Below are 17,245 nucleotides of genomic sequence, written 5' to 3' on the forward strand. Positions count from 1 at the left end.
TAGCTTTAATTTTTTTTCTATACCTAGCTTCAAACAAGGGGCCTGAATAAGTATTAATTATATGCTTTATATTAATTATATTACTTTATAGCAGTCTTCCCATCAGAAGCAATCCTCTGTGTTTGACTAATTTTTAAATGCCATTAGGTGCTTGATTATATAATTACCAAAAAGATCACAGACTCTTTACATGGGGGAAGAAGCAATGCGTTCTGTGCATTTGGTGCCTCCTAAATTTCCAGAGAAATGGGGAAAAGAGGCCCTCTCTAGTTGCAGAAAAGCACGCAAACAAATTTTAAACGCGAGCTGGGTTGAGCGCCGGCAAGGATCTGATGCGCGTGCGCACACGTCCGTTACCATAACGACTAGAAGACGCTGCCTGTCTGGAGACTGAGAGGAAAGTGAGAGGTGTAAGGTGATGGAGGACCAAACATCGCTAAAGGCCGAGGTGGCCGAGGTGGCCGAGCTGGAGCTGGAGGCTGTGATCGGCTTCAATGGTGAGGTCGTGAGCATGTCTGGGCGGTGTGGTTTGGGAACCCCAGGGTGTGCAGTGCCAAAAGGAACAGTGAGACACCGTATGATCCCTGGAAGTTAGTGTGGGACTCTGGCACGAGCCTTGGCCAGGGCCAAGCACCAGCTTCTACTACACAAAAGCCTTAGAAAATCACTTCCTCGCTTCAAGTCTCCGTGAGCGGGATGGTTCTTGCCAGCACCCAAAAGGACCAAATGCCTCCTCGCCGGGCAGTAAGGATGGAGTAAGGTTGTAACCTTCTTCCACCAGGTCAGCACCCCCTGGCTCTAAGCCTCCCCAGCGAGCTCGCAAAGCTGCCCTTCCCTCGGTGGCCACTGGATTACCGAGCCCATGATGGCCCCTAGGGCCAGCTAACTTCCAACACTCCAGCTCACGTATATATAAGAAAGAGCTGCGAAGGCAACGTGTGTTTAAACAACCGCTTTAGGAGACGATCTTGTGCTCTAACCCGAAAGGATTTTTCTGGTGAGGACTTCGTACCACGGTCGAATTCAGAAAGGACGCCAGGGGGAGCTGTAGAGGAGAGATGCTTTGGTCAGAGGGTCCCGGTGGTTCTGCTCAAATCCTTATTTGGTACTACTTATTATTTCGAACATTAACGGGAGGAAATGATATTTTATCTTTTTCTAAATGATGGAAACAAGTAACGAATTACATTTTAGAAAGGCAAACTTTTAAAAAGTGTATTGTGAAAAAATAAATAAATAAAAATAAAAAGTGTATTGTGAGGCCCGAGAGCTTTAAAATGGTAAAATCATACATATAGAACAATCAATGATCAAGATTTTAAGAGCATTCTAGAGCATGGCTCTTGACTCATCTTCATTTTAATTTCACCATCCCTGAAAGAAAGCGGGCACATCTGAGACAGTCTCCTAGTGACATATGCATTACTTGGAACTATCATAGGCCAAGTAGTATGCTATTTGCTGAGAATACAAGGACAAATTCATAGTCATACTTAGAAAGAGTTTTAAAAATTAAAAAAATACAGTGAAACTAAAAAAAAGTCAGTCATCATTTTTTTTAAAAAAAGAGACTAAAACAATGACTTTTTTTTTTTTACTTCTCATATTGGCAAAAGCTAAAAATATGAATAACAGTAAGGTGGCAATAAGAAATTATCAGTTTCCAGGCATATAAATTGTGTAACCTTTGTGGAAGATACTTTTGCAGTATCTATTACAATTTCTTTCTTTCTCAAGCCAGATGAGTCCAAGTTCAAGCCAGTGACCTCAGGGCTTCAAACCCTGGTCCTCAGCATCCCAGGCCAATGCTCTACCCACTGCACCACCGCCTGGTCAGGCATACTAACTAATGCTTATTTCAAAAGTGTTCTCCTTCATAATAAAAATTTTAAAATTACTAGCCACTTCTACACTTTATTATTATTATTAAATTTATTGATTAATTTTGGAGAGAGAAGAAAACATTAATTTGTTGTATCACTTACAGGGTGGAGCAAAATAGGTTTCAAGTTGTTTGCATGGGAAATAAAACAATGATTAATAAATAATAATACAAGAATAAGCTCTGCTTTTCACATACGGCTATAAAACTCAAACTCCTTTTGTCCTGCCCTGTTTTTATTTTTTTTTTATTTTTTATTTTTTTTGCATTTTTCTGAAGCTGGAAACAGGGAGAGACAGTCAGACAGACTCCCGCATGCGCCCGACCGGGATCCACCCAGCAAGCCACCAGGGGCGAAGCTCTGCCCACCAGGAGGCGATGCTCTGCCCCTCCGGGGCGTCACTCTGCCTCAACCAGAGCCACTCTAGCACCTGGGGCAGAGGCCAAGGAGCCATCCCCAGCGCCCGGGCCATCTTTGCTCCAATGGAGCCTTCTGCCCTGTTTTTAAACACTCATTGGTTGATTCTTGTACGTCTGTGCCCTGACTGGAGGATTGAACCCACCGCCTTGACCTATTGGGGCAATGCTCTAACCAACTGAACTACCAGGCTGAAGCTTATTATCTCTTCTCTCTCTCTTTTAGGACATGTGCCCACTGGTCTGCAATGCCATCCTGACCAGGAACATCTGATTTACCCGTTGGGTTGCACAGTCCTCATTCAGTCAATAAATACTAACAAACAGAATTTCCTACATGGTCATGGCAACAATGTCTCCTGCGTGGCCATCTCTAAGAGTGGAGTTTACATTGCCTCGGGACAAGTCACATTCATGGGCTTCAAGGTGAATACACCGAAAGTAACTCACTGTGAATTGATTTAGCAGTGCCTGCTGGCAAGACTGCCCACTTCAGGGCAGCCCTGTGCGGATGCACATTTTTATCCTTCCTCTTCTTCCTCTTGACTTGTCTTTGAACTCATTTTCCTCTTCTCAGGCTGAAAGTGAAGGAATCTGCTGTTTTTATACCAGATAATGGTGACAGATAATGCTCAGGAACAAAAGTTACTGTTGAAAACCGCTTCTACTTTGTCACTGTCATGTTTGTAGGACATGATGTAATTTTTTTTTAAGTGAAAGGTGGGGAGGCAGGGAGGCGGGAAGGCAGAGAGACAGACTCCCTCATGCGCCCCAACCGGGATACACTGGGCAAGCCTCCTGCAGGGCAATACTCTGCCCATCTGGGGCCACTGGTCCACTGCTTGGCAACCAAGCTATTTCAGCACCTGAGGACATCCTCCAGGGCCAGCTTGCTCCAACCCTTCGAGCCATGGCTGCAGGAGGGGAAGAGAGAGAGAGAGAGAGAGAGAGAGAGAGAGAGAGAAAAGGAGTAGGGGGAGAGAAGCAGATGGTCACTTATCCTGTGTGCCCTGATTGGAATTGAACCTGGGACTTCCACACACCAGGCCAAAGCTCTACCTCTGAGCCAACTGGCCAGGGCTATGAGATACTTCCTAGAAAAGTGACATCATTGATTATTTTTCCCTGAGAAGGAAGGGTAGTCATCTCCTCGGGTCCTCTGATCCTGTCTGTGATCTGACTGTATATCCCTTCTCCCAGGCAGATATCATTCTGTGGGATTATAAGAAGAAGGAGCTCATGGCTCGGCTGTCACTCCACAAGGGCAAAATCGAAGATCTGGCCTTCTCCCCAAATGACTTGTACTTGGTCTCGCTGGGAGGCCCAGATGATGGAAGGTAATGGACTAAACTAATACGAAATTTACTTCTCTCCCAGCAGGCCTATTTGTAGGCATGTCAAGCACCCTCTCCCCTCTAACATTCCCTGTTGGCCCGTGTGTATTTGAGTGTGTGTTGTGTGAAAGTCTATGAGGAAAATTCCACAGGACAGTGGTTCTCAACCCTGTCTGTACATCGAATTCTGCTGAGGAGCTTTAGAGAATTATTAACGTCCGGTCCCCCTTCAGAGAGTCTGATTTGATTGGCCTGGGCTTTCAGAGTAATCAGAGCTTCCCACACTAATGTGCATCTAAATTCAAGAACCATTGCTGTAAAAAAAAAAAAAAAAAAAAAAAAAGACATCATTATATTATTATATTAGTACTTCATTCCTTTTTATTGTCATATAGTATTCCACTGTATGGCTATACCACTTCTTTCTCCGTTCATGAGTTGATGGATTTTGGGGTCCTTTCCACTGTTAGACTGTTATTAATAAGGCTGCTATGAATATTCAAGTATAAGATTTTATATGTATGCATATTTTTATTTCTCTTAGGTATAAGATACTTGGTTTTAAGAGGTTTGGTTTGTTTGTTCGTTTGTTTCCGGCTTATCTAGTTACCAGTATAACTTTTTAAACTTTTTAAGTAATATGGCTCTTAATTTTTCCACTTTAGATTGTATCTATCAATTTCTTTAAAAAAAATTATGACTCTTACACTATCTGCTATATTCTCATTCTTGGAGCTCTTGGTTATACCTTGATTTTAGATTACTTGTGATCAACTTTCTACATGTAGAAAATTTGGGAAATATAATTAGGCACGTGTGTACTCTGCCAAGGTTTGTAACTTTTGTATTCTATTTTTTTAATACTTTGATTCAGATGTTTAACATGACACCCTCTCCCTAGCATTTTTAGTATCATTATCCAAACACTATTCAATTCCGAACGACGCGTGATTATACACGGAAAGGAGGAAACGGAACCGAGGCAGTTGCTCACAGTGTGATGCCCACACCAACCTCACCCATACCCCTCACCCCGGGCCCCACCTCCCCAGATCTGCTTGAATCAGACGCTCTAGGGAGGGTCCTAGCAGTCTCTGTTTCAACAAGCTCTGCAAGTGATTCTGATACACGTTCAGGTTTGACAATACTGCCTTGTGTTGCCCTCTTTATTTATCTATTTATTTTTTGCTGGAATACTTCCTCAAGGAAATTTTTTACGTGCTATAAAGGGGTGGTGAACTTTTATGCCTCGAATGCCTGAAAATCTCTCTTTGAGCATCAGACCTGATTGGTACACTCACTGGTTTCTAGCTTCGTAATCATTTGCCTTTATAATGTTTTAAGTGTCACTCATGTGTCTTCTCATATCCATTGTGACTGAGGAGATGTTTTTTGGTGGGGGGCGGTCAGTGTAATTGTTTTGTTCCTTTGTAAGTAACCTGTTTACTTCTTTCCAGAACTACTAAAATCAGTGTTTCTTATTTTGAAAGCCTGTGTTCCCCTGACTCTTGGGCCCCTCTCATTCTGGCAGTGTGGTGGTGTGGAGCGTCGCCAAGAGAGATGCCATCTGTGGCAGTCCTGCGGCCGGCCTCAGTGTCGGGAACGCCACCACGGTGATCTTCTCCCGGTGCCACGACGAGATGTTTGTCACCTCTGGCAAGTACGTGCCTGCCGTCTGGGTTTCCAGCACTCATACACCATTCTACTTGCTTATGCAGAAAACACGGTCATTCCAATGTGGGGGAATATGTTTTCACTCCTGAAATCATCTCTTAAAGTCTTAAATATACTCATTTGAAAAATCTGTGCTACCCACGGAAAATATTTCGCTTCTCTGCTAAATCCACTTTCAGTTCCGGTCTGTTTGTTACTGAGAACACACCACCTACAATCCGTGCCCCCAGCGTGCCTTGCACAAGTGCACAAATTCACTTGCTGGTTGATGGGTTTTTTTTGTTTTGTTTTTTTATTTTAATTTTATTTTATTTATTCATTTTAGAGAGGAGAGAGAGGGGGAGAGAGAGAGAGAGAGAGAGAGAGAGAGAGGAGAGAGAGACAGGAGGGAGGAGCTGGAAGCATCAACTCCCATATGTGCCTTGACCAGGCAAGCCCAGGGTTTTGAACCGGCGACCTCAGCATTTCCAGGTCGACGCTTTATCCACTGCGCCACCACAGGTCAGGCTGGTTGATGTTTTTAACCACCTGCTCTTGACTTAGGTTTCATGAAATAACAGTTTGAAAGTGGACTCTTCTAGGAAATTTTAAGTGTTTGACTATTAGTCATAGGAGATCATTTTTAGTAGGGGACCAAACTAAAGGTCTGAACAAAGGTCTGCCTCAGCTTAACAGAAAAAATTAATTTACAGATTCAGCAATTAGAGCCCTGTTTGGAGGCTGAAGTGAAGATTAAACCTATACAAAAGCATCCTATTTTATGTCATACATCAGATCAAAGGTCATATATCTGTGACTATAGGGTTGAAGTATGTGTTGGGTGGAACCATTGTTTTCAGCCCACCCACGGTTCCCCGTCTATGAGAGGCACACATTGTTGGTTGCACATCCAGCCACAGTAAAGCATTGTGCTGCTCGACCCTGCACTCCTTCCTGTCCCCACCTTGTATATGCAGCATGCATTTGTTCCATGGGTCATTCTGAGGAGGGATTGATTCAGAGGCCATAAAACTCACTGGCTGGTATGAAAGCCAGCCCCTAAGGAGCAAATCTCAGCAGGACAGTCCCCTGGTCCTGCAGCAGCTGACCACGTCCTACACTGTCGTCAGAGGCCACCACTGGTGACCACGCAGCTCCTTCCAGGTCTGCAGAGTGGCCTGACTAAGCCCTCATCTTCGGGGGGGTCTCTCCACTCTTCAGCACCTGTTCAAGCAGCGACGACTCTTTTCTGACACCTGTGGACAGTGTTTCTCCAGGAGTCAAAGTTTGAATTTAAGCCAAAGCAAAATTTTGTAGGACAATCTCTACTGTAGACATGACATTAAATCGCTACTCTTTAATGTCATGTGACACTGATGACTGAGGAAAAAGTCCTCTTACGTGAGATATCTGGTGCGGCACCTGTACACTGTGCTTCTCCACAATGGTCCCGGTTTCAAGTGTTTCATTATATTGTCCCCGAGAGATATCCTGCAAATTCCAATAACTGAGCATCCAGATGACAGCTACCAGGAAGGCCATGGAAAAATGTAAAAGCTGGCCCTGGCTGGTTTGTTCAGTGGTGGAGCGTCGGCCTGGCGTGCGGAAGTCCCGGGTTCGATTCCCGGCCAGGGCACACAGGAGAGGCGCCCATTTGCTTCTCCACCCTTCCCCCTCTCCTTCTTCTCTGTCTCTCTCTTCCCCTCCCACAGCGAGGCTCCATTGGAGCAAGGATGGCCCGGGCGCTGGGGATGGCTCCTTGGCCTCTGCCCCAGGCGCTAGAGTGGCTCTGGTCGCAACGGGGCGGAGCATTGCCCCCTGGTGGGCAGAGCATCGCCCCCTGGTGGGCGTGCCAGGTGGATCCCGGTCTGGCGCATGTGGGAGTCTGTCTGGCTGTTTCTCCCCGTTTCCAGCTTCAGAAAAAGAAAAAAAAAATAGAAAAGCTTTTTTTTTTTTAGTCTAGAAAGTACATTCAAAATACTTACAGAACATTTAACTATGTGCATAACTCTAGGGCTAAAGAAAAAGAAAAATTGAACTTGATTGCTATATTTTTTATCTTTTCTGTCTTCGGATATTAGCTAAAGTCTTTGTGATGTTCATATACACACACACATACACACACACACACACACACAATTATTCATTCAGATAACCTCAACAAACAATGATTAAATATCACCTATCTGTCAACTCTTGTGTTAGGTGCTGATTTTGTTAGACTTTTGTTGCTTAGTCTCCCTTCTCCTTCCTTGAAGACAAGACTTTCATAATAAAGTCCTTCCCTTTAAAAAATGTCTTCACGGCCCTGGCCAGTTGGCTCAGCGGTAGAGCGTTGGCCTGGCATGTGGGGGACCCGGGTTCGATTCCCGGCCAGGGCACATAGGAGAAGCGCCCATCTGCTTCTCCACCCCTCCCCCCCTCCTTCCTCTCTGTCTCTCTCTTCCCCTCCCGCAGCCAAGGCTCCATTGGAGCAAAGATGGACCGGGCGCTGGGGATGGCTCCTTGGCCTCTTCCCCAGGCGCTGGGGATGGCTCCTTGGCCTCTCCCCCAGGCGCTGGAGTGGCTCTGGTCGCGGCAGAGCGACGCCCCCTGGTGGGCAGAGCGTCGCCCTGGTGGGCGTGCCGGGTGGATCCCGGTCAGGCGCATGCGGGAGTCTGTCTAACTGTCTCTCCCCGTTTCCAGCTCAGAAAAATACAAAAAAAGAAAAAAGAAAAAGAAAAAAAAAATGTCTTCACAATCAATACTTGAAAGAAACATACCTAATGAACACTGGCTGGCTCTTCCTTTGCGTCCTTGTTTATCTGCATGTTTTTCTAGTCTCGCTCTAGTGGAGAGAGTGTGTGTGTGCTCCAAAGCGCGAGGGCCGGGTGTGATTCCTGGCTCTGGTGCGCGCAGGCTCTGCCTTTTCTTACTTGGAGAGTTGGGGGAGCATCAAACGTCCCCTGCAGCTAGTGTGAGAATCAAGTGGAAGGGCGTTGGTGGAGCACTAGGCTATAACAAACGCTTACGTAGATCTAGTTCTCTTCAGCTTCAAGAAATACAGAAAACAGAAGGCATGACGTGATTGTTAAATGGGGGCCTATTTGATTGTGAATTTCTTTTCTCTAGTGGGACAATTCGGGTATGGGAACTGGACCTCCCAAATAGAAAAATCTGGCCAACTGAGTGCCAGACAGGACAGATGAAAAGAGTGGTCATGAGTATTACAGTAAGTATTACTTTAAGTGTTCTTTTCAGTAACTATTAGTAAGGTGACCAACTTTTTTACAATGAAAAGGAGGACAAAAATAAATAAAAGAAAACAATATCGTAAATGAAACATTTTATTCATTGCAACAATAATACACTATAATATGATAAATGCATAATGAAAACATTAGTAATTATTTTATATTGCAATTATGCTTACATGCCTATTAATTTTTAATAATTGTAAGAAAAAATACTTATTTAGATACTGATCCTTGACAAATCATCATGTCAAATACAAATACGTCACATCACACGCAATGGATCGACTCTGCATCGATCGAATACAGACATTTACAGATTAGTCTTCCAATATCAAAAAGGAGGACATATAGGAGGACACTTTTCGAGGAAGGACAGGACTTACAAAAGAAGGACTGTCCTCCCTAAAGGAGGACGATTGGTCACCTTACTATTAGTACAAGTTCCTGTTAAGCACTGACCAAGATGTGTGTTTGTGCGTGTGGGTGTGTTTGTGTGCGCGCGTGCACATGTGCATATACCTTGGTCTTGGGGTGAGGGGGTGAGGTCTGGACATATGATTGAGGAGGCACAGAGGATGGAGACTCTCATTTCTGGAACTCCCTTCAGAAGTCAGGGAGGCCTGACCAGGCAGTGGATAGAGCATCGGACTGGGATGCTGAGGACCCAGGTTCGAGACCCTGAGGTCGCCAGCTTGAGCACGGGCTCATCTGGTTTGAGCAAAGCTCGCCAGCTTGGACCCAAGGTCGCTGGCTTGAGCAAGGGGTTATTCGGTCTGCTGTAGCCCCACGGTCAAGTCACATATGAGAGAGCAATCAATGAACAACTAAGGTGTCGCAACAAAAAACTAATGATTGATGCTTCTCATCTCTCTCCGTTCCTGTCTGTCTGTCCCTGTCTATCCCTCTCTCTGACTCTCTCTCTCTGTCTCTGTAAAAAACAAAACAAAAAGAAGTCAGGGAGGAGTTAGACTACAGCGGGCAGACACAGCACTGGGTAGACCTCGTGGAAGGATGCAGTGTGGCCAGCAGGCACTTCCCTATGCCACATTTGTCATTTCTGCCACTGGAAAGGAGAGTCAGCCTTTTCATAAAGAGGAATTATTTACATGTTTTTGATGTGGATTCGTACATGTAGACATGTAACTCCATTCTCCACTGACTTGTTCCTCTTGTCGAATGCATGGTCGCTTTATGACATCGCCCTTAGGAACTATGAGATAAAGCAAATGCATATTCTCTTCGGAGGAGGGCAGCTTCGTCTCAGGAGCCCCTTGGAAACTCCTCGGGGGTCGGAGCCAGCAGGGCGGGCATACTAACATCAGACACGAATCGGACTCCAAGTGACGGCACAGGCTACATGGAGTCTAATATTTCCTCCAGTTCTTAGTTTGGCCTCGAGCTTTTCTGACCCACCTTCGAGTGTGAGAAGGTAGAAGTGGCCACGAGCACCTCTGTGGGTCTGGATGTTTCCCAGAAGGCCCAGCGGCTCCCTGACCAGGGCTCATGGGCACCGCTGGGGAAGCCCAGGTCTTCAGGTGTCCTTCTCCCTGCCCCGCAGATGGCCAGCGATGACAGCTTCTTCTACCTTGGCACCACCACTGGTGACATTCTAAAAATGAACCCCAGGACTAAGATGCTGGCTGACGCTGGGCCCGCGAAGGACAAATACAGCATGGTGAGTAGAAGTCTGTCTGCTTCGCTGTTTTCTAGTAGTTTTCCCCCTTTGCTGCCAGTACAGACTTCAGTTAAGGAAGAATCTGTGGAGGTGCTGGGTGGATGGCTCAGTGGATAAAGCGTCGTCTTAGAGCACCAGAGGTCATGGGTTTGACCCCTAGTCAAGGCATGTAGGAGAAGCAACCAATGAATGTTCAACTAAATGGAACTAAGTGAAACAACGAGTTGCTGCTTCTCTCTCTCCTTTCTCTCTCTTTCTCTCCCTTCCTCCCCCCTCTTTCTCTCTCTCAAATCAATAGCAAAAATTTTAAAAAGAAAGAGTGTGTGGGCCCTGGCCAGTTGGCTCAGCGGTAGAGTGTCGGCCTGGCGTGCGGGGGACCCGGGTTCGATTCCCGGCCAGGGCACATAGGAGAAGCGCCCATTTGCTTCTCCAACCCCCCTCCTTCCTCTCTGTCTCTCTCTTCCCCTCCCGCAGCCGAGGCTCCATTGGAGCAAAGATGGCCCGGGCGCTAGGGATGGCTCCTTGGCCTCTGTCCCAGGCGCTAGAGTGGCTCTGGTCATGGCAGAGTGATGCCCCGGAGGGGCAGAGCATCGCCCCCTGGTGGGCAGAATGTCGCCCCTGGTGGGCGTGCCGGGTGGATCCCGGTCAGGCGCATGCGGGAGTCTGTCCAACTGTCTCTCCCCGTTTCCAGCTTCAGAAAAATACAAAAAAAAAAAAAAAAAAAAAGTGTGTGGAAAAAAGAAAAAGTCTATGATATATCGTAATACCTAACGTACTTGGGCCACACCTCAGTTTGCATGGTGCGTGCACTGTTCTTTCAGCCCTCGTCTCCGGTTCACATTCAGGGCAAAAGCTTCCAGGGCAAAGGTATTCCTAGGTATCCTCAATCAGGGAATCAGAGCCACACCTTTTGCACATCTTCAAAGCACAGGGCCCGTGGCCTTGTGATTTGTAAGCACCCTGGTCCCAGCATTTGGGCAGCCCTGTTGCCATGTGCAAGGTGAGTGTGCTTTCTGATCTATAAGACTATATATATATATATGTGTGTATATGTATTTATAATATATATATATTATATATATATATGTATTTTCTAATTTAATAACTAGATCTTAGATTTCAGCCTCGGCCAGCATTCTAAGTCATAAGAAGAGCTAGAAATCGTCAATTGTTCATATTTTCAGAATTCCTAACAACTCTAGTTAAACATCCAGGAAGAGACTTTAATATTTAACTAAAATAAAAAGCCTACAATCAAAGATAATTTTACAGAGTGAAGGTTGCTATTTCCAGTACCCCCCAGAAAGTTACAAGGGCTGTTTGTTCTGCTCAACTTTGAATTTGAAAGCTGTCCACCTGCCCATGTCATGTCTGATAATGAAACAGATGGTTCGAACTAAAGTTAGATTCCCTCCAGCAGATATTCCCAAGAAGCTTTAAAATCACTGTGTTCCTGGGAACATCTCAGAGTTTTCTTAATCACATAATCAGTTGCTATTCAAGCTTTGAAGGTAATGCGTAAGAATGGAAAATGTTTTAATGTAAGGAGAGAAGAGTTTAGAAATAATCCCACAGGAGATTAAGATGTACTCTAGATCAATGTTTTTCAAATTATTTTTGGGGGACCTGGCTGGTTGGCTCAGTGGTAGAGTGTCCACCCACCTGTGGACATCCCGGGTTCAATTCCTGATCAGAACACACAGGAGAAGCGACCATCTGCTTCTCCCCTCCCCTTTCTCTTCCCCTTCTATCTCTTTCTCTGTTCCTCCCACAGACATGGCTTGACTGGTTTGAGCACATCGGAGCCCCTGGCACTGAGGATTGCTCCATGGAACTTCTGCCTCAGGCACTAAAAATAGCTCGGTTGCAAGCATGGCCCCAGATGGGGGTTGCCTGGTAGATCCCAGTTGGGGTGCATGCAGAAGTTTGTTTTTCTATCTCCCCTCTTTTCACTTGAAAAAGATGAAAAAAAATTATTTGGGGGAGAGGAATTCCAATAAATTAAACAGAAGAAGGCAAAGCAAATCAGGTTAAGGGAGGGCAAGGCTGAGGGCTCTGCCAGTTCCGACTCCTGAGTCACCCCCGAAGGGTTCTATAAAATACTACGTGAAAACTGTTGGGCATTTTGGCCTTTTAGCACTTGTGATTTAATTGTCTCCCCAGAAACGATGCTGGCTGTCGTAGTGTTCCTCAGACCTCTGTCACTTAAGTGCTATCCACAGCACCTGGGAATGTTTTCATTCCTAACCATTCAAGTCTGACGGTAAATGTCCCAAAGCAATGATTCCAATATGCCTTTTCTACGAGTGAATAGAAAATCGTCTTTATGGGACTAAGGGACAGGAGGCATTTGGTTGAAATATCCAGGGATCTTGATACCCATTTTGAAATTCTATGTAAATGTTTGCTCCACAGTTTAAAAAGTAAAGAATTGAAATGGTTTCAAGTAGACCTATGTGGCACACAGCACTTAAAAGGAAGACGATTAATGTAGCAATGACATTAAAAACAGTACATGCTCACCTGACCAGGCAGTGGCACAGTGGATAGAGCATCAGACTGGGATGCGGAGGACCCAGGTTTGAGACTCCAAGGTCGCTAGCTTGAGCGCGGGCTCATCTGGTTTGAGCAAAGCTCACCAGCTTGAGCCCAAGGTCACTGGCTCAAGCAGGGGCTCACTCGGTCTGCTGTAGCCCCCCCCACCCCCCCACTCCCGGTCAAGGCACATATGAGAAAGCAATCAATGAACAACTAGGTGTCGCAATGAAAAACTGATGATTGATGCTTCTCATCTCTCTCCGTTCCTGTCTGTCTGTCCCTATCTATCCCTCTCTCTGACTCTTTCTCTGTTTCTGAAAACAAACAAACAAAACAGTACATGCTCAATAAATGTTTACAGGTCAGACACGGAGCAAAGCATTTCTGTTGCTTTGTCTCATTTGATCCTTACCACAGTCTGTAACTTTGAGGTTCTATTTGGAACTCATTACCCCTTCCTTCCCCGAGTCCCTGAAGAAATGCTAAAAGTATTTGTGAGGCTGTCTCTTCATGGGCCAGGCGCTGGCCCTCTGCTCACGTGGCAGGTTAGGAGTTGGGGGTGGGGAGAGCATCTTCTTCCGGTTCACCACTTCCCGGTCTTGCGCATCGGTTTCTTTCTCCCACATCGTGAACTGCCTTTGGAACCAGAGTAGGCAAAATTCAATTGAAAATAACTTGCAAGAACTTAAAATATTTGTTTCATAGTATTCAAACTTGATTAAGATACCAGCCTATAAAGTAATTAGCTATACGATTGTTAAGAATTTTATTTAGGCCCTGGCCGGTTGGCTCAGCGGTAGAGCGTCGGCCTAGCGTGCGGAGGACCCGGGTTCGATTCCCGGCCAGGGCACACAGGAGAAGCGCTCATTTGCTTCTCCACCCCTCTGCCGCGCTTTCCTCTCTGTCTCTCCCTTCCCCTCCCGCAGCCAAGGCTCCATTGGAACAAAGATGGCCCGGGCGCTGGGGATGGCTCTGTGGCCTCTGCCTCAGGCGCTAGAGTGGCTCTGGTCGCAACATGGCGACGCCCAGGATGGGCAGAGCATCGCCCCCTGGTAGGCAGAGCATCGCCCCCTGGTGGGCAGAGCGTCGCCCCTGGTGGGCGTGCCGGGTGGATCCCGGTCGGGCGCATGCGGGAGTCTGTCTGACTGTCTCTCCCTGTTTCCAGCTTCAGAAAAATGAAAAAAAAAAAAAAAAGAATTTTATTTATTTATTTATTTATTTATTTATTTTGAAGGGAAAATCTCTTTACTTATTCCCTGGTACTGTGTTGGATGTTGGACGTTTTCACACTTGTCATTGCTTGCATTTACATTTTTAATTGAATTTATTGGGGTGAAATTGATTAATAAAATTATATAGGTTTCAGGTATAAAATTATTATTTTTTTTTTTTTTTAGTGAGAGAGAGAAGCATCAACTTATTGTTTCACTGAGTTATTCCATTTAGTTGTGTACTCATTGATTGCTTCTCATATGTGCTCTGACCTGGGATCAAACCCACGACCTCAGAGCGCCAGGATAATGTTTAATCCACTGAGCCACCCAGCCAGGGCCCATACATGATTCTTAATGATGAAACCAGTTGGCCTTTTTCTTAATGCTTTTTTCTCCTTCTAGGGAGTGTCAGCCATCAGGTGCCTGCAGATGGGGGGTTTGTTGGTGGGCTCTGGAACCGGTTTGCTGGTCTTCTGTAAAAGCCCCAGCTACAAACCCATCAAGTAAGTTCCAGGTCCCACAGGGCTAGGACGGGGATAGACCCAGCAGAGGGAGATTCACTCAGGGCCAGCAACTAAGTGATCTTTTAAAAACTATTGTAGATGTAACCCTGACCAGGTGGTGGCGCAGTAGATAGAGTGTCAGACCAGGATGTGAAGGACCCAGGTTCGAGACCCCGAGGTCGCCAGTTTGAGCACAGGTTCATCTGGTTTAAGCAAAGCTCACCGGCTTGGACCTAAGGTCTCTGGCTTGAGCAAGGGGTTATTCGGTCTGCTGTAGCCCCACAGTCAAGGCACATATGAGAAAGCAATCAATGAACAACTAAAGTGCTATAGCGGCCTGACCAGGCGGTGGCGCAGTGGATAGAGCATCAGACTGGGATGCGGAGGACCCAGGTTCAAGACCCCGAGGATGCCAGCTTGAGCGCGGGCTCATCTGGTTTGAGCAAAGCTCATCAGCTTGGACCCAAGGTCGCTGGCTCGAGCAAGTGGTTACTCGGTCTGCTGAGGGCCCACAGTCAAGGCACATATGAGAAAGCAATCAATGGACAACTAAGGTGTCACAATGCGCAACGAAAAACTAAAGATTGATGCTTCTCATCTCTCTGTTCCTGTCTCTCTGTCCCTGTCTATCCCTCTCTCTGACTCTCTCTCTGTATCGGAAAAAAAAAAAAAGTGCTATAGCGAAGAACTGATGCTTCTTATCTCTCTCCCTTCCTGTCTGTCTATCCCTCTCTCTGATTCTCTCTGTCTCTGTCAAAAAAGGAGTAAAAAAAACCCCAAAACTATTGTAGATGTATATGTACTCTATAATCTTTTAAATGTGATTTTTAACAACCAAGCAAATATTCTTTGAAGTTGCTATCTCATAGATCATTTAACCATTCCACTACAATTGGATATTTAGGTGGCTTCCAATTTTTTTAATCTTTTAAGTAAGGTGACAATAACATTCTTTGATATAAAGGTACCCCCCACCCCGATTTTAGGATGATTCCCCAGGAATGGAAATTCATAAAGTGTTTAATTGCCATGGTCGTGTGTGCTCATATGTCTGCCTGGAACATTCCCTCTATTCAAATCCTACCACATTGTACAACCCATTTCAGACTAGATCTCACTGGTGAAGATTTCCTGTTGTAACTTCTGCTTTCCCCTCCCTGTGCAGACACGGGTACCCAGTATCGTACCTCCTGCCTGTCTAACTGTGTCGCCTCCTTGAAGGTATTTCCCAGGTCATGCGCCTGATTTGTGTTCTCAGTAATGCTTCAGATGGTTAATGAGTAATTGTTGGGTAAGTGAATCTACTTTACCTTTTTGCTTCTCCTTAAAGGAAAATCCAGTTACAAGGTGGCGTCACTTCTATCAGCCTTCGAGGGGAAGGACACCAGTTTTTTGTAGGAACAGAAGAATCACACATGTACTGTGTCAACTTCACAGATTTCAAAGAGACTCTCATTGCGACTTGTCACTTTGAAGCTGTACAGGACATTGTCTTTCCCTTGTAAGTAGAAGAAGAAGATACTTTCACTCCTAAAAACAATAAGAACGTGAAGATTTGGTGCAGCGTGCAAAGAGATGTCAATTTATTCATATGTTTTTAATATCTAGTAACTAAATACATCATGATAGATTATCGGCATTTTTTTCCTTACATGTGTCTTAGTGAATTATTTTAATAGATTTTTCTATTGCCTTCACCATACAACTACATTAGGTTAAGGCTTCTTTAGAATGTTGGCTTTTCTATTAAATTCATCATGAAAAGGATAAATAGACTGGCAAAATATTTCTACATTTCCCCATTGCTTCTGGAAAAAGCTTAGCAGTGCCTGTTTTCCAGACTTCTTTCAGGTCCTTTGTTCTGCCCCCCTTGAGTCTCCCAGACTTGGCAGACATCATGGCGGTGAGCGTAAGAGGTCTTCTGGGTCTAGTTGCTGTATTTCTTGGTAAATCCCACACACAACAAGGAAACAACTAACCCATCAGCGGTTTTGGTATCAAAAAGAGCTTCAGTCAAAGTTTGCCATTATTTGATTTTGATTTTGAAACACATTTCATCTTGGATGAGAGTTATTCCTTGAAGCTGGTCATACAGCTCTGAACTTCCTCAGTATTTAGCTTGAGTTTACAAAATTCACAATTATTGTTCTACAGGTAGCAAGACTCAGTTTGAAAACTCAATCCTTAAGGTCATGAAATATACTTTTGGTCCCAAGTCGTCATGATTAGATTTGCCCAATTATTTGAGATAGTGAAACTGACTGGTGCTACCCATAAAGCAAATATTTTTTGAATATTAATTGGTCATTTCCTTTTGTCTCACTTTTCTTCCTCTTTTTCTAAGGAGCACATTCTGTAAAAATTACTTGGTCTGTGTGCCTAATATAAGACAAGACTTTTTAACTGTCTTTTCAAATTCTCATATAGTTATTGACCTACTCAGGTTTTTATTTTTTGTACCATTGTTTAGGGGGGAGCAGGTTTTTCGAAATATGATTTATGTACCATAAAGTTCCCACATTTAGAATGTAAAATTCAATTGGCTTTTGGGGGGCATATTTACAGAGCTGTACAACCATTATTGTAATCTAATGTTAGAACATGTTGTTATGCACAAAAGAAATCTACTTGTAGTTACCACACGTCTCCTTCTTCTCTCCCCCTCTGCTGAGTTGTGGAGACAGCTGAGCTAAGAGAAAGAACATGGAGTAAATGAATATCATGGACCAGACCGCATTCTTCTTTTACTTGCAAACTTGGTTGTGTTAACGTACTTTGTTTTCAACTGTTACT

The 17,245-nt window shown here is 44.9% G+C and overlaps 1 protein-coding gene across 2 annotated transcripts in view; it reads left to right on the forward strand.

Annotated features, from left to right (window-relative positions):
- The first annotated feature begins 384 nt into the window (after positions 1 to 384).
- Positions 385 to 17,245, forward strand: part of CFAP52 (cilia and flagella associated protein 52) — a 40,392-nt gene continuing 23,531 nt past the window's right edge. For both annotated transcript variants that reach the window (XM_066364860.1, XM_066364861.1), the window contains exons 1-8: positions 385 to 497; positions 2,526 to 2,725; positions 3,500 to 3,636; positions 5,165 to 5,293; positions 8,398 to 8,497; positions 10,081 to 10,197; positions 14,352 to 14,452; positions 15,783 to 15,953. In XM_066364860.1, coding sequence (XP_066220957.1) covers positions 419 to 497; positions 2,526 to 2,725; positions 3,500 to 3,636; positions 5,165 to 5,293; positions 8,398 to 8,497; positions 10,081 to 10,197; positions 14,352 to 14,452; positions 15,783 to 15,953 — 1,034 coding nt within the window. In that variant the 5' untranslated portion in view covers positions 385 to 418. The remainder of the gene's footprint in view (positions 498 to 2,525; positions 2,726 to 3,499; positions 3,637 to 5,164; positions 5,294 to 8,397; positions 8,498 to 10,080; positions 10,198 to 14,351; positions 14,453 to 15,782; positions 15,954 to 17,245) is intronic.

This window comes from Saccopteryx leptura, chromosome 2 (genome assembly GCF_036850995.1).
Source record: "Saccopteryx leptura isolate mSacLep1 chromosome 2, mSacLep1_pri_phased_curated, whole genome shotgun sequence".
Lineage (NCBI taxonomy): Eukaryota > Metazoa > Chordata > Mammalia > Chiroptera > Emballonuridae > Saccopteryx > Saccopteryx leptura.